A 23,001-nucleotide genomic window follows, 5' to 3' on the forward strand; every position below is an offset into this window, starting at 1 on the left:
TGCATTGTTGGCCATGTTTGGATCGGGACCTGCGGCGGCCCTCCCGTGTGTTCTGTTAGCGAGGGGAAACAATGCCTACATGTCGCTGCTATCCACTCACAATGATTGGATGGCAAACACCTTCCAAAATGTGGAATGAATGTTTAAAAAAAAAAAAAAAAAAAATACTGGCAAGATAACAAATGCTTTTCTTCTTCTTCTTTTTTTTTCTCCCAATTGTGAAGCCAAAAAAAAAAAAAAAAAGAAGGAAAAAAAAAAAAAAAAAAAGAAGCGGAAACCACACATGTACGCGTACATCCATCCGAAAAATCGAGGTTACGGTGCATCACGATATATAACGAATAGCTCCGGAAGCTCTTTCACTGACACAACAACTCGAAAATAAATAAATCCTTAAAAAAAAAAAAAAAAAAAAAAAAAAAAAACTGGGCGTCCGAAACAACACTAATCATTGACACCGAATTCCCATTTTTTTTTTTTTTTTTCTTCTTGTTTTAACGGACAACATAGAACTTGGCAACTATAGGAACCAGCGTAAAAAGGGGAGGGCCGGCAATGAGAAAAAAAAAAGAATACAACCGACAAACGAGACGACGGATGATTCAACGTAAGAGATCCGGTACTTCTTGGGCGGAGGTTTTCGTCCATCAATCCTTTGAAAAAAAAAAAAAAGAAAAAAGAGGACGAACACATTTTTCTTTTTTTTTTTAGCGAGCGCTGTGCGTCAAAGAATCGGGGCTCAACACCTACGCACCGTACAAGAAAAATCCTTCGGGAAAAAAATAAATAAATGGCAATTGCATTCCGGTAGGGGGGCGCCAGTAAGAAATGATGAAATCCGTCGCGACAAGTGTACGAGCGAGCAATCATACGTTTCTTAAAATGGGCAAAAAAAAAAAAAAAAAAAAAAAAAAAAAACGGCGCTTTCAACTGAGAGCGATGAATTTCCATCAGCATCGCTCGAATTCCTCGACAACTCGGCACCAAAAGATTTTGTTTTCTCCCTTTTTTTTTTTTTCTTGTTTTGCAGCCCTATATTTTCTTCTGGGTCATTTTGAAATAAATATATATATATAAATAAAAAGGTAATCTTTTCTTGCCCGTGTGAGACCCTTCCATCGCAAGTCCACCCGCGCCACTCCGGATGGGCGTGCAATCATCTAAGCTAGCCGAATATAAAAGAGAAGAGAAAAGAAACGGTACCAAATCGCTCACGAGATATACAAAGAACTTGTAAAAGACGCTCTTCTTCTCCTAACAATCATTGGAAGTAGGCTGTAAAACGGCCAAATCCTTTCGGGCAATAGGCCAAATCAGCCATTTCGACGTAATCTACGATCGGACGGGTTTTTTTTTTTTTGAAGAAAAAAAAAATCGATCGACAGGAGGTCCTCCAATAAAAATATCCAAATGGGCCCCAACAAATCGTTTCACGTTTAAGGCAAACGAAAAACTCGTTTTCAACAAAATAAAAAAAAAAAACAACAACAACAAAGACAAGAAGAAGTAACTTCAAATTTAAGCAATTCAGTAAGGAAAAATATTAAATTCTCAAGATGCGCTTGGGTGGGGATGAAGGGGGGGGGGGAGCAAATGATTGTCGCCCTATAGTAGAAGGGAAACATACACTACCGTCGTAAGACGACACGACCTGGCACTTAAAGTTATAAAGATGGCTTGAATTTTTCCTCTTTCTTCTTGTGTGTGTGGATGCCCCTTACTGGTTCAAATAACTTCTCAAGCTGAGGCGAGTGAAAAAGAAATAGAATAACCCGAGAAAAAAAAAAGCGAAGAGGGGGTATATGGCATCTTTCTCACGCCATGAGACCTGATGGAGAAAATGGTCTTTTTTCCGCCCCCCCTCCCATCCCGACTCATCTTGGTTCTTCATTGCACCAGCGTGTGTGTGTGTGTAGGTAAGAAGATTTATTGGTGCGCGCGTACGAGTTGCTTCCCATCCGGAGCAAAGAGGGAAGGAAAAAAAAAAATGTGTGTGCGGAGGATGGATATACATTTAGCATATAAGAGATGGGGGGGGGGGAGAAAAAAAATGCGTCATATCAATAAGCAATTCAACAGTACGAGATCGAGCGATAAGATGATATAATAAAGGGACCACCAACATGCACACACAAAGTCTTGGGCTATGGTCGTAAAACATGTCAGACCTTCCTCTTCCCCTCCTCCACGCACTCTCCAAAAGAAAAATAATACCGGTAGACAAGGACAAACTTTGAAAATCAAAGTTAAAAAAAAAAACAAAAAAAAAAACGAGTCTACGAGAATGGGTGATGTTAAATGTTGCGAGAAAATTGGCGCCGGTGTGCAAACATTCTCAACCGAACAGATCACCACCGGCTTGCGCAACACGTTAAACCCAACTGGAATGCTTTAATGGCCGTTTGGCAATTGCGCCAAGGTAAGCCCAATTTCTTTTCTTATTTTTTTTTTTTCTTCTTCTTCTAATTTAAAATTCATTATTCACGAGGGGGCCGGTGACGGAATCGAGTCACAACTATTGCCCAAAAAAGGCCACGAAATTCAAAAACGAAAAAAAAAACAGGTAGCAAAAATCTTGACTTACCATATTCAAATTATCCAATTCTCCTAGCCAAGTGTTGAGCAGCGCTTGGGGATCCTCCCACGCCAGTTCCGCTTTGGCCGCCGGTTTAACGACGGCATCTTCGGTTTCCGAATCCGGTTCCGCTTCGCTGTTGGACAGGTAGCAATGTTCTTCGTAGAAATCCGACATGGTTCTCGGTAGAGGTGACTTTGTTCGATTACACCTGGAACAAAAAAAAAAATATTGAATTGAAATTAATTATACGATTATCATTTTGGCCTTTTTAGAAGAGAGAGGATGGGGAATTGATGTAATTTAAAAAAAAAAAAAAAAAAGGCAAAATCGTTCAACTCAAAAACATATGGTCGACACGGTCTAGTGCCCTAGCGGGGTGGAAATGCATCCGTAAACAGAGCCCGAACACGATATGGAAATCGTTACCGACATAACCAAAGTGACAGATGATACCAGTGAGATCCTCTCCCCTTCTATTCCCTTTTTCTTTTTCTTTTTTTTTTGCCTTGTTCCTTTGTTACAACTAATTACACCAAACATCCTCTGCGTGTAGCTACTCAGCGAATGACAACCGCCAAGCGTGAAAGGCAATCTCACCATGTGACGTACTCTTTTCTCTCTAGCTCTCTTTCTCTCTCTTTCAGATTCTTTAACGATTAATTGAACCTTTTATTTCTGATTGTTGAGCATTTTCTTGACTCGAAGGTCTTCCCAGAATGTAACAAGAGTTCTTTATTCTAAGATGTGAAGATCATTGAACCTCTGGTCATATCGACATTGCCTCAAGACATCATTAAAGACAAGTGCAGAAAGGGACAAGTTGGCAGACTGGAACACCGGAAACGTACCTTGCCTGATTGCATTTAGTAACACAAAAAACGATACTAATAAAAAAAAAAAAAAAAGCCAGTCTCTACGCCCTTCAGTCAAATGCTATTAGCCGGGCAATAAGTGCGTTAGATAACACCAGAAAAAAAAAACAACATAAAAAACGATCGCAACAATAAATAAGTTTATACCAGGGGGGGGGGGGGGTGATACGCAAGAGCAGATCACGCAAGGTCCATTATTTCCGACCGATGCCGCACACACGTGTCTCAATTCACTTATTCAATTCAATGCGGAGAGAAGGTCCACACACACACACACACACACACACAAAAAAATGAAACAAAAAATTTGTGGGAGGAGGCGGATTAAAAATTGGCCTGCCAACGGGGTGTTGGCTAATTCGACTTTATTGCGTTGGTGGGCAATAAGCGTAGGGGAGGAAACAGACGCTGCGAACGAAACTGACGTCACGCAGATGACGTGGCTTCCGTTCGATCTTTTTGCCCAGACTCTTTCATCTCTTTTGTAAACGTTCTAAATAATAAAAACACGTGACGCATCAAAAGTCTATACAAAAAAAAAAAGAATTAAGCAAAACAGGTTTTTGCAAATCGTTATTTCGATGTCGAACAGCTTCTTTTGTTGATAAGAAAACATTCCGGAAATTCAAGACGATTTGAAGACGTCGTCAAGATAAAAGGAAAAAAGCTTAACAATCATTTCCATCTGGTTGTTTACTTAAAAGCTATTTGTTTCCTACGCTCTTTTCATGTTCCACGGAAAAACGATTGTTATCATTACGACGCCACATGTCTTGTTCTAATAATACCTTCTCTCTCTTTTTTTTTTTTTTTTTTTTTTTTGCATTAGACAATCGAGCTCGATCGTTAGAAGAAGAAGAAAAAAAAACGGACCATGGGAGAATAGAGGAAAAAAAAAATATGATAATACGCGGAGAGTTGGATAGCGCGGCGGGTGGCGATGTATTCATTTAGAAAGCACTAACAATCGCCAAGCCCGGCGATTCAATTACGCGCTTTGGCCAGTCCAAGAGAAAGTTTTTTTTTCCTTTTGCCGTTTTGAATTGTTTTTTCGGACTACATTGTTTGGTCATTTCCGTTCCGTCTTTTTGGTCGTCCTCATTTTCATCCGATCGGGAGAAAATCACAATACGAGCCAAAACACAACAACGCCCAATCAAATGCGAAAATAATCAAAAAACATTTTTTTTTTTTTTTTTTAGAAAATATATCTCGACACGCCGTTGATTGCAGGATGGCTCCGTTTAGAAAAGAAAAAATATTGTTTGGGAAGTTTGTGGTGCCCTTTTGTATTTTTTTTTTCGTTTGACCTCACAAGTCCTTATATTGACAAAATATGCGTCCGGCCAACCTTGAGAAGAGGAGAGTGGCACCCCATTAAATTGGTGTGTGTGTGTGTGTGTGTAATGTCGAGACCAGATAAAAGAAGGCTCTCTCTCTCTCTCTCTCTCTCTCTCTCTCTCTCTAAAGACCTAAAAAAAAGATAAAACTCGTTCTGGTAGATGAAACCGGATCGATACCCCATGCCGCTGGAAACAGCTGTTTTCGCTTATAATTTTCATACTGAATTACAACCGCAAAAAAATTACGAAATAATAACATAAAAATCCGTCATTGTTGGTTAACGGTATACATATATCTACGCCATATTAAATTGGGATTGATCCAAAAAAAAAAAGATTCACCTGAGGAAGACCTTCGGGGTGGAAGGAAAGAAAAATGGGTTCATTCAACTGCCTGTTGGCCAATCATATTCTTCCAATAGCCTCAAGAATCAGACGCCACGTTTTCTTTTTTAAAAAGCAAAATTCACGATGGTCGATATGCAACAAAACGCCAATCAGTTTTCGAAACCAGGGATGATAAGTAACCTCATTTACACACAAACAAAACACGGACGACGCTCGTGCCATATCGGTCGGGATAGGCAAACGAAGTAGGTGACAAGAGAGAACCGTACAAGTGACGGATAGACTAGCTCGTTCCTTTTTTGTTTCCCACGGTATCCAAGTCGGTCACCATTTTTCTATAGCGAGGGTCGTGTGAAATATCGCGTGCATTTTTTTCCCCTTCTAACTCGAAAAAGGGTCACTTCAATTTCGGTACAAAAATGAATGGCTCAAAAACATAATAAATAAGTAGCATTTTTTTTTTTGTAGAAAAAAAAAAAACTATCATTTTCAGTCTGTCATAAATTTTTGTTGTTGTTGTTTTTTTTTGCGCTTGCAAACGTTTCATTTCTATCCTTCCCGGATGCACCGCGCGAGAGTTATATCATCTTACGGCAGCGCAAAAGAACTCTGGCAAATCTATAAACCGAAAAACGTTCTCAAATGGCTCGGTAGTTTCGGCTTTAATCTAGCGACTAATCCATCGGCGGCAGCATAACATTTTTTTTTTCTCTTTCCTTTCTTTTTTTTTTTTTTTTTTTTTTTTTTTTTTGTAAAGTCAGTTTTAAGATTTATTATTTCATTATATGAAAGAAAAAAAAAAAAAAAAAGAGAGAGACACGCCGGCTATAGGGTACCACATTATTCTTACACACACATACCGCCTCGTATGTGAAAGAAAGAAACAAGATGGCCCCAACAAAAAAAAAAAAAAAAGAGGTTGTCCAAAGAGATAACTCGAGCGTCGTAACAGCTTCGAATGAAAGCATTAAAAAAAATACGGAGTGTCTGGGAGTTGTGTCTCCGTAGACTTTCTATTCACCTGACGATCACACACTGCTCTACTCCTTTTAAAACATTTTTTTTTTTTTTTTTGTAGAAGGAAAAGTGGGCAGAGAAGAAAACGAACAAGCTCCGCTGCGGGCGCTCCATTTGAATTTCACCTCCCTTTCTCTGGGCCATTCGTTTAGCTCATTACTTTTACTCTGGCGCTTGTTCCGAAGCGAAACAGACTCACATGGGAGATGTTTTTAGATGGCGTCGCCGGAAGCATCTCCTCCCTCTTTGGCTCGTTAAAAAAGAAAGAAAGAAAAAAAAAAAATTCGAAAATAGTGTCGGCCCCGTTTAACAGGAAAAACAAAAAAAAATAGTCAACTTTTATGACAAATACGGTGAAACCATCGCTAAAGTATTTCTCCTTTGATAGACTTTCAAAAAAAAAGAAAAGTTCTACAGAAAATTCCATGGCTCAAGAGACTCAACAAAGAGACCCTTCTCTCTCTCTCTATGTTGACCTTTTTTGTCAATTTCTAGTCTAATCTTGCCCGATTTCCGGTGTTAAAAAGAAGTTCTTTTGCGCTGCTCCGTATCAAGATTCCCCGGGGTTTGTTTTTGGTATGGACCCCACCAGTTTTGCATTCTACTCTGTTGAGACGTTTTGTATATAGTGAAAGTTCCCTATTTTTCTGAAGCGATGGGGAGAGGCCGAAATGTCGTCAATCATTTTGTACAAGACATCAAATGCGCTTCTCAAAAAGAGAGAGAAAAAAAAAAAAAAATGGTGGTAACTATCACAACATTGTCTGGAATGATGATGCAAGCCCACAAGAATTAAAACGATTTTCTTTGAGTGCTTTTTCGTAGTTTCTCCGGGGCAAGTTTGGACCATCAAAATCGTGTCCGAACCAAAAGAGGGAAGATTCGCGTATTATTAAGAACAGAAAAAAAAAGGACGAGTAGCAAGGTATAACGATGTCCATAAAACACAAGTCTATGCAAGAAACTCGTAAAAAGCAATCAATAAGAATAAGAATGCAGGAAAACGTTCGATTGTCAGAAACGATTCCTCTTCATTACGACGTCTTCCATGTTCCAGTAGACGACCTCCTACGGTTCACTTTTTGTACCTCTAAACAAACCCATGAATAATTCAGACTGGGCACGAGCGTCAACGGATTGGCAAGTCAATGACTCGTAAACATTGAAAACGAGGGAGAGAAACAAAAACGAAAAAAAAAAAAATATATACCGCATTATTTGTAAAGATGGAAATATTTTATGTTTTTCGTCTTACCCGTGCTGAATAAGAACTAACCCCCCCCCGCCCTCGTTTTCATCGATCCAACTGCCGCCCGCTGCGTGAGTCATCCTTCATCTTACTGTCGTCTCTACCAAACTTTTTTTTTCTCTCGTCTTCTTCAAGAATAAGGCGACAGCGAGGAAACCTCTTTTTACTTTTTTACATATCTCTTCTTTAACTGACTGCAACTCAAGCGGTTAACAACGGGATTCAAATGAGTAGAGAGCCCATCCAATTAGTAAACATATAATTTTTTTTTTTTTTGACTATTCAGAACTTGCTGGTGGAGAAAAGAGAGAAAAAAAAAGTACGTCCCCATGTGGACGCCCAAGATAATCGCGTGTTAACGGATGCAGTTGACAAGGAAGTGGGGTAGACTTTAGTCAATTGGAAACGGCAGTACACACATCAAGTGTCTGTCAACCATTTGACTAGATGAATATCGAGCACGAGGCAAACATCGTGAAAAGAAAAAAAAATAGGTCGTTTACGTACATACATACACACAAATATGGCTTTATTTCACGCTTTAAAACGCCTACGCGCACACAGCATATGGATTCTTTATTTTTTTTTTTTGTGAAAAGAGTTATACGGTTCGGCCGTAAGCGGCTTATCGAGTTAGCAACCAGCCGTCGATGAGAAAACCTACTAACCTATTCCCTGTGTATGTGTGTGTACACAGGCATCAGATAAGATAAAGATTTCGATCAATACAGGGAGTGTGTGCAGCACTCAAAGAGTTACTTTAATATTGAAGCAAGTTGCAAGACGTTCGGAAATGACTGACACACACACACACACACCGTTTGGAGTTCCGTACTTTGACGGGTTCATCGGCCCAATCGATTGGCGACCGGCCTACCGAGAAGGTCCCCTCTTTTTTTTTTGTATTTCCCCAACTGTGCGTACCCTTGAATTGTAGCCAATACACGAGAAGAATTTTTTTTGAAGGGGGAACTCCAGCCGAAATCTTCCAACATTTGGTAAATCGCTTTCTGTATACTACCCCCCTCTTCTCCTATTCGTAATCCTCCCCCATCCTCTTGGATGACTCACGCTGGTTGAAGGGAGAAAAAAAAATCGATCCTCCAACTGACGGTATCTTTACTTTAGATACCGTCTTTCCACGGGGGTTTTATATAAACGTAACAGCGAACAAAAGAAAAACACAAAAAAGAGGGGAATTTGATTGACTACCATTTAACATTCTTGTTACCCACAGTTTTTGATTGAAAAAATTATCTTTTTTTTTTCTTCAAGCAAACAGAAAATTTGTGTTTCCCCCTTTTTTTTTTTTTTTAGATAGCGGGATCTTATCTTTACTCCTACGTGCTCCGGTAGAGTTAAAGGATTACCAACGATGATTATACAACAAGCAGAGTTCAGGAGTTGTGATCGTAAAACCTCACAAAAATTTAGGTGATAACATGAGAGAGCTCAGCTGGAGAGAGTCAAAACGGAGCATACAAACAACCCCCAAAAGGTTTTAGTTTTTTTTTCTTTCACACTTTGAGTAAAAAAAGAGAGACGCCGAATACACAGAGTGAGTGTGATGGGGAGGAAAAAAAATATATATCCGTATGCAAATATAATATCAGTATAACAGTGGCGAGTTCGAATGAGAGTGACTCGCTGGAACACGTCAGCGTAGATCAAACAATAGGGCACTATACAAGTTATAAACATTTTTTTTTTTTTTTTAGTTTTGTGGGACGTTTCTTTTTTCCTTCGGTGCCGAACGGCCTGACGAAACGGACAGGCACAACGAGGTGCTAAAGAGGATCGTCTTCATTTACGACGGCTCACCAGCAGTCCATTTGCATGTAGACGACTAACAACAAGAAAAAAGAAGAACGCAGCGTTGTGGTATCAGAGCGAAAAGGTTTCTCAGGCCGTAAAAAAAAAAAGAAAAAGAAAAACGTATCGGGTAGCCCAAGCTTATGAATATGTTATTAAAGCATTAAAACGCTAGTTCAAATAGGGCAGGATTAACGAGGAGGAACTTTAATATGCGTAAAAATACTAATGTCAGGTTTAACTTGAACACGGTTTTTTTGAATACGGATGGGGTTGGCTGTTTTTGTTTTGAATCGATCTACACAGACGTCCTCTTTTTGTTAGTTAAAAAAACAAAAAACAAAAAAGCTTTCTGGTGTGAAGTAACACGCGATGCTGTTGTTGCCCACCATCTGCCCTAATCCAGTCCAGCGTGACGCCTGATAGCCTAAGTATACACACTGCGCATTATATAGGTAGTAAGAAATGATGTGAATCAAGGTCCTATTGGTTTGATACAGGAAAACGAAAGAGCACAAAAAATAACACGGTGAACTGAACGGGAAAATTACAAGCTCTGCGGTCAGAGACAGGAAACTTTTGCTGACGTCGATGGCTCCGTGGGTAATTCTACCATTTTTTCTTCTTCTTTCGGCTAACTTTGCGGATCACCCACCACCGCACGCAGCAGTGGAGGAACAAAGAAAATCAAGCTTTATCGATTTGCTTTGGCCATAAAAGCGCTATTTTATTATTATTCCCCCCCCCCGTTATTTTTTTTGTAATTGAAAAAGAAAATGCTTGGTCATAGAGAAGAGAAGAAGAAAAACGAATACAAGTGCAATGAATTGACATAATCTGGTGATCTTTAAGCTATGCATAGCCATATCCCTAGAATAAAACAAGGTCCCCTTTTTTTTTTCTTTCTTTAACTGGAAAACCACTCAGACGCAGACTCCGGCACCCCGGAGACGAGGATGTACATTTTTTTTTTTTCCTTTCTCGTTCCCTTCAATATACTTTCATGCATACCAAATAAAGAGCTAGCTGGCCGAAAGGTGGACTGGCGGCGTTCTGGCGGCCAGCTTATTTAGGAAGCGAAGCACTAACGAGAAGCAAGGCACGAGCCGCAAAAAAAAAAAACCTGGACAACTCCTTTCCCAGGTAAACAAAACAAAAAAAAAAAGATCATACGCTTTTTTTTTATCTTTCAAACTGGGGACCATTTATCTGCGTGAAAAATTCGAAAGTCTTTTGTGCTTCATTGTTGATTTGCGCAACGCTGATACCACAAGGGGTGGGAGGGATGACAAATAACGGCTTTTTATGTTGTTGTTGACGATGGTGCAAGTAAAAAAAAAAAAAAATGATAAGATTGCCAAGGAAATTTCGAATTAAACCAATCTCATTGGTCAGAGGTCCTCTTTGAACACTATGTACGATGCTGAGCGTTTTTTTTTTTTATCAAAAAACGATGGGTTAGCAACCAAACAGGAAAGTTCGCATGTACTCAGACAAATAAAAACGACGAGCAATTTCGCTTGTTAGTAAAAAAGAATATTCCCGTTGCCGGAATTTCTTTGCGGTTTTCAGTCGAAAAAAAAAAAAAGACGCAAGAACAGCACACGAAACAACTACGCCAGTCAAGCCTCACGTGAGAATAGTTAAAAGTCATAACAAGAAACCGGCCGTTGAACTTGTACGCAACCACATATCAACCCCATAAACACATTCTTGTTACAAGCTCTTTTTCATTGAATCAGCTAACCAGAAATATTATTAATTAAAAAAAAAAAAAATTCATTTCAGGCCTCGCGCGATTCTGTTTTTGTATGTAATGAATTCGTCCTCACTGATGGATGGGGCCATGCAGTCTTCAAACTTTTTTTTTTCACCTTTAAAAAACGAAAACTCTTCTAGTGATTCGGTGACCGAGAACTCACGCCACATGGACATCAGTTCAGCACGCAAAGTGTCGCCTTGCTGATGCACGCAGACAGAAAAAAAAAAAAGAAAAAGGAAAGAAGCTTTTTTAACTCAATAATAAACAACTGGTCGAAGCTTATTGACAAAAGGCCAGTGATTGCAGTGGACCTAGTCGCATTTAAAACAGACGTTTTAAGAAAAGAAAAAAATAAATGCTGAAACACCTATAAGGTCACGGTCATTTTCTCCCTCCTTTGCACTCGTCAAACCATTAGGAGGGCACCACACAACACGACGGGGTCTCCATAACCAAACGGTCGGTCATTATGAGCTAACACGGCTAGTTCAAAATGTCCTAATCCATCAAACGTTTGGCATTGTGTAAGAGGTGCCGTCAAAACGGTTATAAATGGATTTCTCTCTATTCAAAAACTATCCACAGCTCAACTGTTTGAGCACGTACTATTGAGAAAAAACCGTAGCTAATCCAGTAATAGTTCCCAACAGCGTGGTCTTTGAAATCAGAATCAAAGAACCATTCAAACATGCACAACGGCAGGACAGAAATCGTCTTAAAAGAATGTGACCGTAAAAGTTGTAAACAAGAGTTTTTTCTCTTTTTTTTTTTTTCTTACCTTTAGCGAAAATGATGAAAGCAGACGACACTGGCGTCTGGTCCAGTGATCGGCCAACAACTGCCAGCAAATTAAAGGTAAATAACGAGGCTCGGGCCTTCCATGAGCTTCAATTCCACGTTTCTTGATAAAACGATTGAGAAATCCTTCAGCAATCACTAATGTGTGTCCGAAAGTGGTCAAATTTTGACAATAAACAAGATAAAGTTGGAACTTTGCCCGGCACTCAACCCACAGTCGGCTTTACGCGGCCATTGCACGATGGCTAATGCTTGCTCACTAGTTGAGGCACCGCTCTCATCCCTCTCTTTTCCAGCGTTTTCTGGGGGACGCCATTTTCTACGCCATCTAGCGGTCAAAATGAGAACTTTGAATAGTAAATGGGAGATAAAATCATTAAAAAAAATAAAAATATTTAATAGACAAACATGGAAAAACCAAAGGGGCTGAAACATTCCCGTTTTCGGGTCTGGACAATCATTCAACTCGACTTTGATACAGGGTTATTTGTTGTGGGGTATATAATAGATGTGAGAGCTCGAATGCGTTATGCAAAACACGCACGTAGACGCGCGCGCACTCAGCAAGAAGCTACTAAAACATAACAACATATAGCTGAGAGCTAAACAGAAAGAAAAAAAAATTAATAAATCAGCTGCGATCATAAAAAAGTGAAACCTGCGTCAGTGTGACGCGAAACCCTACGCTCAAGCGAATCGTATTATACATTTGCTAGGAAACTGCGTTCGTCAAATTCCTTGGCGAACTCAAATGAACTGCTTTTTTGGAGGCCAAAAAATTCACTTATCAGGTATCCAATACATTTTCACTTTTGCGCAATGGTATTTATCATGGAGTTGGCACACAAGGGTATTGGGGATTAAAGATGTGAAAAAAACAAAAACAAGCAAGGGCTGTGATATGAATATCGAACCATTAACGTCGACCCTGAAAACTTGAAAAATTAAAAAGCAACATCATATAAAGTGCTTTAGTAGATTATTGGGTAGCGTGCCTTGTCCGGCTACAATTTACACATACTGTGCAAGGTGGTCCCAATCCCCGACAGCCCCGGCGTTACTGATGGCAAGGTCTACGTTAACGTTTCTTTGCGTGTCTTAAACTTAGACATTGAAATATAATTACGTATGCTAAAATGTTATTTGGTTTACCGCATCGCTCAGTTACCAGCTGCCATCAATTCAAGGGGAACTCGAGCCATCGTTGAGTTCCAGAAACGATTCTGTGGTGTTCAAGTGGGCCATGAAATAAGCTAATTCACGCTAATGCAAGAGAGACTAGATTAAATTTTAAGTGCTGTATCTGGCTGTAAACACCTCATCTTCAGCAGAGAAAAGTAGAAGGCAGTTTTCGTGATAAACTATTAACCCGAAGGAAACACTTTATTAATTCCGTTTTATCCAGGTTTCTTTATCACGATGAGCTAACACATTGATAGAGCAGCCACAAGAAAAAGAAAAAGTGCGTATAATGCGAATCGTTCCAGCACGTTACAATCCAGATGTACAACATTGTTGCTCTTTTTAAACATGTTGTTGCTATAAAAAAAACAGTGCTGATGTTTGTTTTTAACACAAAAAACAGTGTCTGCAAAAAGACAAGTAGTGGATGCGGTTTTAGAATAATGGGAATTTGAAACTCGGGCATACTTGAAATTAGTTTGTGTTACTGACATCGTTACCGCTAGGTTAACGTAATCAATTCAGTGATCAGTCACTCGATGAGTTTGTGGGATTTTAGCAGAACCTCAATACAACTAAAATTTTCTTTTTTGGGTGGGGGAGATGCTTTGGGGGAAAACAATTGGGGTAATGTTTCAACACTAATGTGCTCAAAGGCAAAGCTTTTAAGTACGAAAAGCTAGAGATATTTGGGAAAAGCTTAAATGATTTTTATTTCCCCACTATTGAATTCCAGCCTTGGACCATTTTTCAGTTCCGATTCTTACAAAACAAATAAGAATTCGCGGATTTCCAATTGCAGAGGATGTGCTGTTCGGATGAGTATGACATTCTGCCTTGTTTCGGTTCTTCGCTGTTAGCTACTGGCACGAGTGTAAAGTTCAATGCTGGAGGTGAAGGTGTCGTCGTTTCATGAGCTTCTCCTTCCGTTAATTCAACATTTGCGTTCGCCTGGTTAGACAGCCTAGCGTGAGGATTTACAGGCACTAACGGTTTCATAGTAGTTTGGCGCATAGTGGTTGATTTTCTTGTGGTTGTCGTTGTGTGTGGAGGAGATCTCAAATCTAATGTCTCCATCAAACTCACCGGAATGATACAACGTTGAGGTGAGCCGCTACACATTTGGGGTGTGGTGCTTGGTATGGATGTAGTGGACGTGGTGGATGTCGAAGATTGTTTCCGTGTTTTACGTGGCAGCAGTCGTACAATCGGACTGGCAACTCGGACCCAGGTAACCAGTATGGGAACTGGATGTTCAGCAACTGCATCTGGATAGACCAGAATATTTGGTGGATGAACCTGAACAGCGCCAAAAATATTTCCACCGCCACCTCCTAAAATTTTGTCCACAAAGTATTGATGAATGGTGTTGAAAATGGATTGTTGACTGAGTTCACGTGGCATTTGTTGGTAAATATCGTAAATTTTGCCGCCATCATCGTATCCCAGCACGACGTTATCAACAGGACTGTCGAGGAATGTATCTTCGTCATGGACGCTGTAATATTTTCTAAATTGTTCGTCTTCATCTCCAACTGCAAAGATGAGAATTTTGCCTAATCGATTGCCTTTTCCTGTCAGTTTCATTCCGGGTCTAGCAACAGAAGATATTGGCTCTTCTTGGGCTCGTTTCACGCGTTGTCCTTCTGTTGCATAGCCCAGCTTCCTGGCCGCTTGACGGAGAGAGTCTATAAAAAGGGCTCTGTGTCTGAAGCAAATCGGATTGCGTTCCAGCCGAAATGATACATCAAATAACAAAATGCCAGTGCGTAAGCTGTTATTGGCAATCTTGCTCAATTGTTTGGTTACGGCACGTCCCATCTTCATACTGAACTTCCACGGTTTCTCAGCGTGACTCCAGATAACTTGATCATCATCTTCGATTTTCGGTTTCCATTGCTTTAGATTTGAATCCTGACAGAGTTCTGCAACAGACGGGATGCTAAAACGATCTTGTGAATGAGGAATTTTGAACACCACCGATGGAAATCCCATCACCAGTTTGTCTTTTGGTAAGGCATTTACGATAGTCAAATTAAATTCTTCGTGATCTATGTTTGCTAGGTCATTCGGAACCAAGAACAGATTATCAACTAGGACATCTATGCCATGCTGGATTATTGAACTGATGTTCAAGCTGCTACCGATAGTGACACTCAGGCCAAGCGAGTTGGCAAACAGAGTTTGTTGATAGTTTGATAGCACTTGTGACAGAACTGCTAGATTAGTTTTAGGGTTTACGATGACATCGAGGCCGGTGGCATTCATCTTCTTCAGAAGAGTAATTAACGATGTGGCTCCTGTAGACGGTGTATCCTCCAATAAGAAATCATGGATAGATATTTGCAATGGCAGCTTGGGATGGCGCTGGCGGAATCTGGATACGGAATCTGAGGAGTTTAATGAATTTCGCCGATAGGAATTCCGTGTCTTATAAGAGATCCTATAAAGAACGTCGCTACATACTTCATCCAGGAGAACGTCTTCTGGCTCTAAATATGTGATACAATTCATTGTATCGATATTCATTACATTGAATTAATTAATTTTTTTCAAAGGGTTACCTTGAAGTGGAACTGGAGCGTCAGAGACGGTGCAAACTACACGAAACTTGGGCAAATCATCTATTACACAGAGGGAAGGATGCCAGTAGGAGAAAAAAAGGAGCAAAATGAAAGAAAACTTCATTGTATTGAGAGCACTTTCACTATGACTGGTGTGAAATCCAATGAGCTTCGGAAACCGTCAACTTCTAGCTTTTATAGTGGTAAATGAAGAGTGTGATCGCCACAGAAGTTTACAGCTGTCCGTCTGATCATATTCTGCTGCCTACTTGTTACAGGATACGGGTGTGGGCAACGTATTACTTGTACACTTGTAGTTTAATGTCCCGAATAAGTATCGAGGTTGGCTGCGTCCGGTTGCATTTGTTGCATTTGTGTATATATTGCTAGTATGCATGGTAGGAGAAGAAAACAAACAAAAACATTGGTATCGGAGAGGGTCACGTATCCCGATGATAAGCTGCCTGCATCCGTGAACCGTCTTTCAGGCCACGGGGAGACCTACGAACAACCTACGTTCAACGCTCACCTCTTCTCTACCTCAGTTTTTGGGTCGATCTTTTACGTGTAGTGTACGGTACTACAGATCGATGTGAAACGTCTGTATACGTGTCGTGGTGTATATGTGTGTGTGTGTGTGTGTTTTTTCTTCTGCCATTTTAGCCCCCTTTATAGTAGGCATGGCTCTTCTTTCTTCGTCTTCTTTCTTGAGGTAGATGATGTCCGAAGTGATGTATGTAGAAACTTGCGAGTCCGATGAGATGAAGAATCTTGTGAATCCGATGTGATGAAGAATCTTGCGAGTCTTGAATGATGTATTGGAGGGGTGGGTGGGAGGGGAGGGTGGTGGGAGGAGAGCATGGGGGGAAGGGAGGGCTTGGCGGAAATTGGCGGTGGCGGGACTTGAACCCGAGGACTACAGATTACAAAGCGTGGGTGATAACCACTGTGCCAGGACCGCACATTCCAACCAAACTTAGCTTTGGGTGTCCCCCGTTCATATAGGTAGCCTATGTATATAGTAATGGTAAATGACATATAGCGCTTAGGTATAGCCCGTGCCCGTCATACCAATTTCACGGGTTCAAATCTTTAATGTTATATTAATTTAAATATATTTTTTTTGCTTCTGCCGGCGAATCCACACAGTGTCTCTTATTTTGTTTAAGATTTTGAACATATTTTTTTTTATCGTTGCAGGCAAGACGGCATTTGGCATGTGGAAGGCGTTTCTTAAGTTCGCGTTTTAGATGACTCCATTAAAAAACGAAACAGCCATTTCGACACATTCTTAAATTTTATTTCTGAATTGCGGAGAATTGCAGGTCGTTTCCAATATCTTATTTAACATTTTTTTGTTAGGGTATATCAATATATAACGGAAAGTCTCGTCAACAGGGCTATTTTGACAAATGAGTTCCCAAAACAACCGAATTCATGCATATCAGGTTATATCGAAAGCTAATGATGTGGAGCACCTTCACTAGGTAATTTTGTGCACGCATCAAGAAAAACTTTATGAAAGCAGCTCATTTTACAGTAGACATTCCTTGGAAGGGTCTATGCATTAAGCTATAAACACCAGTATCACAGCAATTATTGTAAGAAGGAAAACCGATGGAGTCCAAGTTCTCAAGAAACCTGAACAACTAAAATAAATAATGAGGCGTGTAATGACAAAAATAAGAAACATTTATAAAAACTGAAGTATTCACTGACCCAATATGTTTACCACGAAATAACATCAGCCAACATAGAGCAACCATGTTCCAATGGCGTTTTCCAGGATATGCCATATTGTTTAAGGCAAGGGCTACATGTGAATGGCAGTTATCACAGCAAAGGTTGTGCTAAAGAAAAAAGAAATTTAAACTTATTTCCATTTCCTAATAATGCATAAGATGAATTGAATTTGTCATTCATATTTTTGTTATAGAAACAAAATGGAAGTTGTCTAGGTATTGTACCATGTGACTTTTGTATTCTTCAGAAGCATCTTGAACAGCTCGATCCCAAGCAGAAACACCACCTGGAACTTTTGAAATTTCAAGTTGTAAATACTTTGTGGGATCTCCAAAACCCATCTGATCTTCAGAAACATGGTACGATCCAGCAAAATCCCTAATAATTCCAGTACTGGTACATATCCCCATGTGTCCTATGAAAGGGAAAATCCACCTGGGAGTTTAACAAGAAGAATGGTAAGTTCAAACAAGTAAGCAAGCTTAATGGCATTCTAGACTCCAGTTACGTGATTAGAGGAATTGGGGTCCAAACAATGCAAAAAGGGTATCGATTCTTCTCAACTTCAATTGGTTCTGTAGCAGCCATACTGATACAGGACGTTAATCTTTTGTTGTAGTATTAAGCTTAAATTTTAAATACAAAGTATTTAGTTGAAATTTTTACAGTAATTAAGGTAGGCCTCAAATGCTTTGTGTATGTTATATTGCCAGGTAGGAAAACAGAACACTCAAAGAATCTCAGAATTCGAATACAAGCAGAACAATTTCTTGTTATTCTTCTGCCAGAGTATTTACTTTGCTCTATAGTCACGGTACAGCATTGCCGTTTCACAAAATGTTAAAACATGCGCTAAAATCTCAAGGATTTAAAAATTATTGTTGTTATCCATTTTAAATTTCTTACTATGAATAGTGTTTAATATCTTGAAAATGTAAAAAGAATTTTTACAGATACACACTATTGAAACAAACCTTTGTTTACCACAATTCATATAAATTTTCCTCACGCAGCGGAATTTTCCATTGTGCTGGCGAATTTCGCAGTCATTCGTGGGCTTCCATAACTAGAAAACCTAGACTTTCGAATTGTCATTTTAAATTCGTTACTGCCTTCCTTTTTTTAAAATCTCGGGAACATGTTTCTCTGTACAGCAGAAATAGTGCTAAAGGCCTCATCAGGATCTTTGATCAAATGTTAGAAATTGTGCAAGTGCAGATCACATCAACAACAAAACATATTTTTGCACATAGGGCATTAAGAATATAATCGGCAGTTCTTCAACAGACAGAGGAAACTCAGTAACCCACTGCGATTGGTTTTCACGTATACTGGATATGTCAATACAATAAGATGTAGAAAAAGCGTGAGGCAAAATACGTTGCACTCAATTCACCCGCATAGCTTTCCATGGTCTGTTTGTAACACGATATGTTTCTTGAACTAAAAAGGACAATGTGACGCCGCGTGATAAATGACCCTTTCGAAATTCTGCATTTTGTTCTAATAAATGGCTTATGAACTGAATGATACCACTTTTTCTTTCTATTCGATTCTATTCAAGTGCGTGGTTACAACAGTTTAACGGGGTTTTTTCGTTAACAGCTTAAATTTAGACATAATCTAAAGCACTTTATTTACATCTTAATTGCTTGTAATTGTATTTGATCGTGGTGTCTATTGAAGGTAAACTAACCTTGTAGAGGGAAGTGTTCCTTGTTATTTTCGGCACACTCCAACAGGTAACCACACTCGAGAGTAATGCGTTTCGTCATCAACCATAGAACGTTTTATTTTTATTCGAGAGTGAATGCCAATACGAAATCATGGTACTTAAGGCAGGAGATTAAGTATACGGAATGCTATAAGCTGTTTATCTCACTTAATGTTTCGCTGAATCGTTTAGTGTTGTTGATCTCATTCATTTGCTGTTGGATATTCAAACTGATGACCTTGTTGATTAAAAGTAAATGCCCTAAAAGTAATTCATCAGAAGTCACCAGTAAATCAATTGTATGCCATTCCTTTCTATTCAATTGGCTCAAGACAGTGGCGTTACTGTCGTTGCGTGACAACTACAAATTAAAGAAACGTGAACTAGATCGATGCTTCTCTTTTTTATTGGTCCTGTTTTTCTGGATTGTCGTCATCAGTACATTACATCTTTTCACGCAGTTCATATTACCACAGAGCAATGCATGGTCACAGTGGGGGTAATGCTGAAATAAAAAGAAAAGCAAAAAGCAAAAAGCAAAATGATAAGACGGAAAGGGATCCCGGTGAATGGCAAATGATTCTCACCACTTTCACCTTCAAGATTGTTTTTCTTGCATCACCAGCAGTTGAAATGTAGACGGTGATTGTTTTTAGCAGGAAACTAGTTCGGTCAAAGATACGAAGTAAGGGAAACCGAACTGGACAGCGATAAAAAGTTACAGAAGCCTGGCATTGAGTTACAAAAGCTGGAAAAATTCACAAACCGGATTGATCCAAATGAAAGTGCTCCGTTCAGGTCGTCAATGGGACTTGTACGAAATGTTAAACTTGTTGCTCCGATAAGCTTGGAATCGCAAGCGCCCTTCATCAAATAACAAATCGGTGCTATTTTTACGCGAGGGTCGAAGATCTTCTTTTTGTCTGTGCTACCTATCATAAAAAACGAAATGCTACATCAGCAAAGGAATTCCAGATAGTTAGACATAAAAGCGCGTTTTCTTATTTCGTTTCTCCCGATGTCCGTTCAAACGGAAAAAGTGAAAGAATGAACGCAAACGTATGATCAACAGTTATTGCTATTTCTTTTTCTTTTCTTCTTTTTCTGACACAGCAATGAAGAGGGAAAGTCATTTAGCTTAAAAACCTCTTTATCTGTGCCATTACGTCTCGACCACCAACTACGTGCTCAACGTGGAGATTCTTTACATTTTTCTTTTGTCAGCAATTCTTTGGCAATGCGTTTGGCTGTTATCTTACGTTCACTTTCGAGTCCAGGTCAGTGATATAGTATTCCGTAGACAGACTTTTTTTTTTTTTTGGCTCAAACAAGAAAAACAGCACGCTAACAGAATGTGCGGACAGAGTTGATATTATAGCCTATATAGGAAGCAACGAGCTCGTGCAGAGTCGTACGCGGCCGACTTTCACTTAAGAAGTGGCTGATTTCACTGGTACAATATAAAATAAAAATGGGCAAATAATAAAGAAAAAAAAAAACCTATCGATGTCGTGACTTATTTTCAAGTGAGCGGAGAAACCTGAAGTACTAGCCTGTCATTGGGCTTTCTTGCCCACTGACGCTATCCTTTTTGCGAATCAGCCTTGGTTAACCGTCCTTGTATAATAGGAGCGCTAAAGACGGGAATGAATACTGTAGCAAGGTTGAACAAGTTCCACTATACAATAATAACGTTGTATTCGTTCCATTTACTCTATATTAGTGTGCCTTCTAGAGAAGAGAAGGAATCGGAAGCACGAAATGGATGGGGGGGGGGGGTTTACATTCAAACGGATAGCAGCAAAGGGCGTCAACAATCGAAAGTGGCTCGCATGCCGTGCATTCGTCCTCCTTTCTCTTCAGCGTGTCACAGGTCAACTGTACTGGGAAAGGCAATCATTCCTCTCTCTCTCTCTGCGGCCTCAACAGCCATAGAAGCGATTCCCCGCGCCATCGGCTGCAATGCAATGAGAAAACCAGTTATATATTACCTATGCATCTGTGCAAGTAATTGTGCGAGGATAAAAAAAGAGGGGCGAAAGCTGGCGCAATATAAAATGGCAGTGTTGGATTTTTGCTGACTTTCCTACACGACTAACATGAGGTGCTCGTGTTCGTGCAAGGTTTCACCTTTCTCGCGTTCTCCCTTTTTCGACGTCTTACAAGTAAAAAGGAAAGGGGTGGTACGGATTCCACGGCAGAGGGGGTGGGGAATGAAGAGAAAAGGGAAAGGCGTTGGCTACATCACGAAAGTAACCAACAAAAATCACAATACCCGATAGCAAAACTCGCTACAGGAACCATTGGCGGAGTCGAGCACAGTGTGCGTAAGGTTCCTTTAAGGCTCAGGCGAGTGGTAAAAACCTTTTAGCCACCTGAGATTGCGGGAATCGCATTCATTCAGACGTTGGAGCTATTCAGGTGCACAACCCCCCTCCGCAAGCTTCCGCATTTTCTGACGATAGAAAAAAAAAAAGATCAAGAAAAACAAAAGCATGAAGCTCTTGCTGTAAGTACATACTCAACGCTACAACTATCAGATTTTTATTTGTCATTGCGAGGAGACTAGTTTCAGTGTTAGCGAAGATCGTGCGAATTGTTAAGTATGTTTTGTATGTGTAGAATGTACGAGTCATTGGATTGCGTGCGTCAGTTTAAGGAGAAGTCTCGTTTAACTTGTTATCATACGGAATCATGTAGGCGTAACTGAAAGTTTGGCTGTGGCATTCCTGTCTTGGGTAGGGAGATGATTTGCGCTTTCTGCCGATGATCGCAAACAGGTTCGTCGTATTCGTAATCAAAAGGGAAAGTAGCTTTTCCACTCGAATTTTTTTTTGTCTTGTTTTGTTTTCTTGAGGAAATCTGTGTCAGTGTGCTCTTAACACAGGTGAATTCCAATCTCACAGTGTATTAACTCCATTTTACAATGAATGGCTGCGTGTTATTTATGGCAGTTGTCCCTCCCTTAAAATACGATGCGATAGAATCTTTTGAATCTGGTTTATTTTTTTTTTCCATTTCTGAAAAGAGCAACTTGCTGTTTAACTTTTTCTTCGCATTATACCCGTTGGCTATTTCGTGTTCTGCTTTGAGATGAATTTCCATTGAAGACCACGGATAGCGAATCAAAAAAAAAATGTTAAGCTGCTTTAGGGTTCTAGACTATTGTTGCCGTTGAATCATCAGCCAAAATTGGCATATACTGGAGCTATTTTGTTAGACGAGTTGTACTATTCCATCAAAAAAAAATTCTTTGAAATTCGATTTTGGCTTGTAAAATAAAGCCTTTAAGTTTAATCTTCATGTTCGTTTGGTTTAAAATTTCCTAATTTTTTTTTTTTTTGCGCCAGGATTTTGTGTGCGGCAGCATGTCTCACAATCGCTGCTGGCACGTTCGTCGATGAGGATTTTACGTTGATAGATGAACACACAAATGCACCAGAAGCTGTTGAAATCGTCAGGGCCGAGGAGGTGACAACTAGAAAGGCGTCCGTCAGGGTGGCAACAACGACCTCGGCGCCCGTAGCGATCGTCGATGCCGTAGAAGTCACTACCTCAGCAAATAAGGCCCCAAAGACATCGAACCGCCCCCGAACATCTGGATCTCGACGAAAGCAGCCAGCTAAAGCTGTTGCCGTCGAAGAGGAAGAAAGTCCCAAGGCCGAAATGACCAGTCCAGCATCCGTTGATACCGCGTCTGTTTCGATTTTGGCTCCAAAGAATTTCAAGCCAACGCCCAAGCCTTCGGAAGAAATCCCACAATCCCAGGGACTTATGGAATTTCTCAAGAAACGTAGGCAATCCTGTTTTCTTATTTGATTGCCCATATTCGTTTTAGGTGATAAATAAGCTTTCTTTATTTCGCTCACGCCTTTTCTGTTTGTTGCTTTTCTTTGAATAATTAACAGGCAAAATTGAACGCATTCAAGCGTCTACCACCGAAGACCCGTTTGCCTCGATCTTAGCCACCGCAACAGCACCATCCACCGAGGAACCAGTGTCACCTGCCGGTCTGAGGT

At 40.0% G+C, this 23,001-nt stretch overlaps 4 protein-coding genes across 4 annotated transcripts in view; 1 reads left to right on the plus strand and 3 right to left on the minus strand.

The window, feature by feature from the left end:
- The window catches only part of LOC130702632 (abnormal cell migration protein 10-like), a 30,409-nt gene extending 18,377 nt beyond the window's left edge, over positions 1-12,032 (minus strand). The window contains exons 1-2 of the mRNA XM_057524298.2: positions 11,760-12,032; positions 2,585-2,786 (exon numbers count right to left, since the gene is read on the minus strand). Of these exons, the coding sequence (XP_057380281.1) occupies positions 2,585-2,752 (168 nt within the window). The 5' untranslated portion in view covers positions 2,753-2,786; positions 11,760-12,032. The remainder of the gene's footprint in view (positions 1-2,584; positions 2,787-11,759) is intronic.
- The window catches only part of LOC130702829 (proteoglycan 4-like), a 92,718-nt gene that overhangs the window by 68,870 nt on the left and 847 nt on the right, over positions 1-23,001 (plus strand). Inside the window, exons 2-4 of the mRNA XM_057524446.2 lie at positions 21,404-21,491; positions 22,333-22,775; positions 22,891-22,999. Of these exons, the coding sequence (XP_057380429.1) occupies positions 21,478-21,491; positions 22,333-22,775; positions 22,891-22,999 (566 nt within the window). The 5' untranslated portion in view covers positions 21,404-21,477. The remainder of the gene's footprint in view (positions 1-21,403; positions 21,492-22,332; positions 22,776-22,890; positions 23,000-23,001) is intronic.
- Positions 13,282-15,880, minus strand: LOC130702741 (uncharacterized). Its single transcript, XM_057524363.2, has 2 exons — positions 15,526-15,880; positions 13,282-15,453 (listed from the first exon to the last, which is right to left on the minus strand). The coding sequence occupies exons 1-2, from the start codon at positions 15,647-15,649 to the stop codon at positions 13,712-13,714; spliced, it is 1,866 nt and encodes a 621-aa protein (XP_057380346.1). The 5' UTR covers positions 15,650-15,880; the 3' UTR covers positions 13,282-13,711.
- Positions 17,017-17,974, minus strand: LOC130702925 (transmembrane protein 222-like). The gene is made up of 4 exons (XM_057524560.2): positions 17,777-17,974; positions 17,493-17,703; positions 17,245-17,375; positions 17,017-17,174 (listed from the first exon to the last, which is right to left on the minus strand). Exons 1-4 carry the CDS (start codon positions 17,854-17,856, stop codon positions 17,093-17,095), a joined length of 504 nt encoding a protein of 167 aa, XP_057380543.1. The 5' UTR covers positions 17,857-17,974; the 3' UTR covers positions 17,017-17,092.

Source organism: Daphnia carinata, chromosome 10 (genome assembly GCF_022539665.2).
Source record: "Daphnia carinata strain CSIRO-1 chromosome 10, CSIRO_AGI_Dcar_HiC_V3, whole genome shotgun sequence".
Lineage (NCBI taxonomy): Eukaryota > Metazoa > Arthropoda > Branchiopoda > Diplostraca > Daphniidae > Daphnia > Daphnia carinata.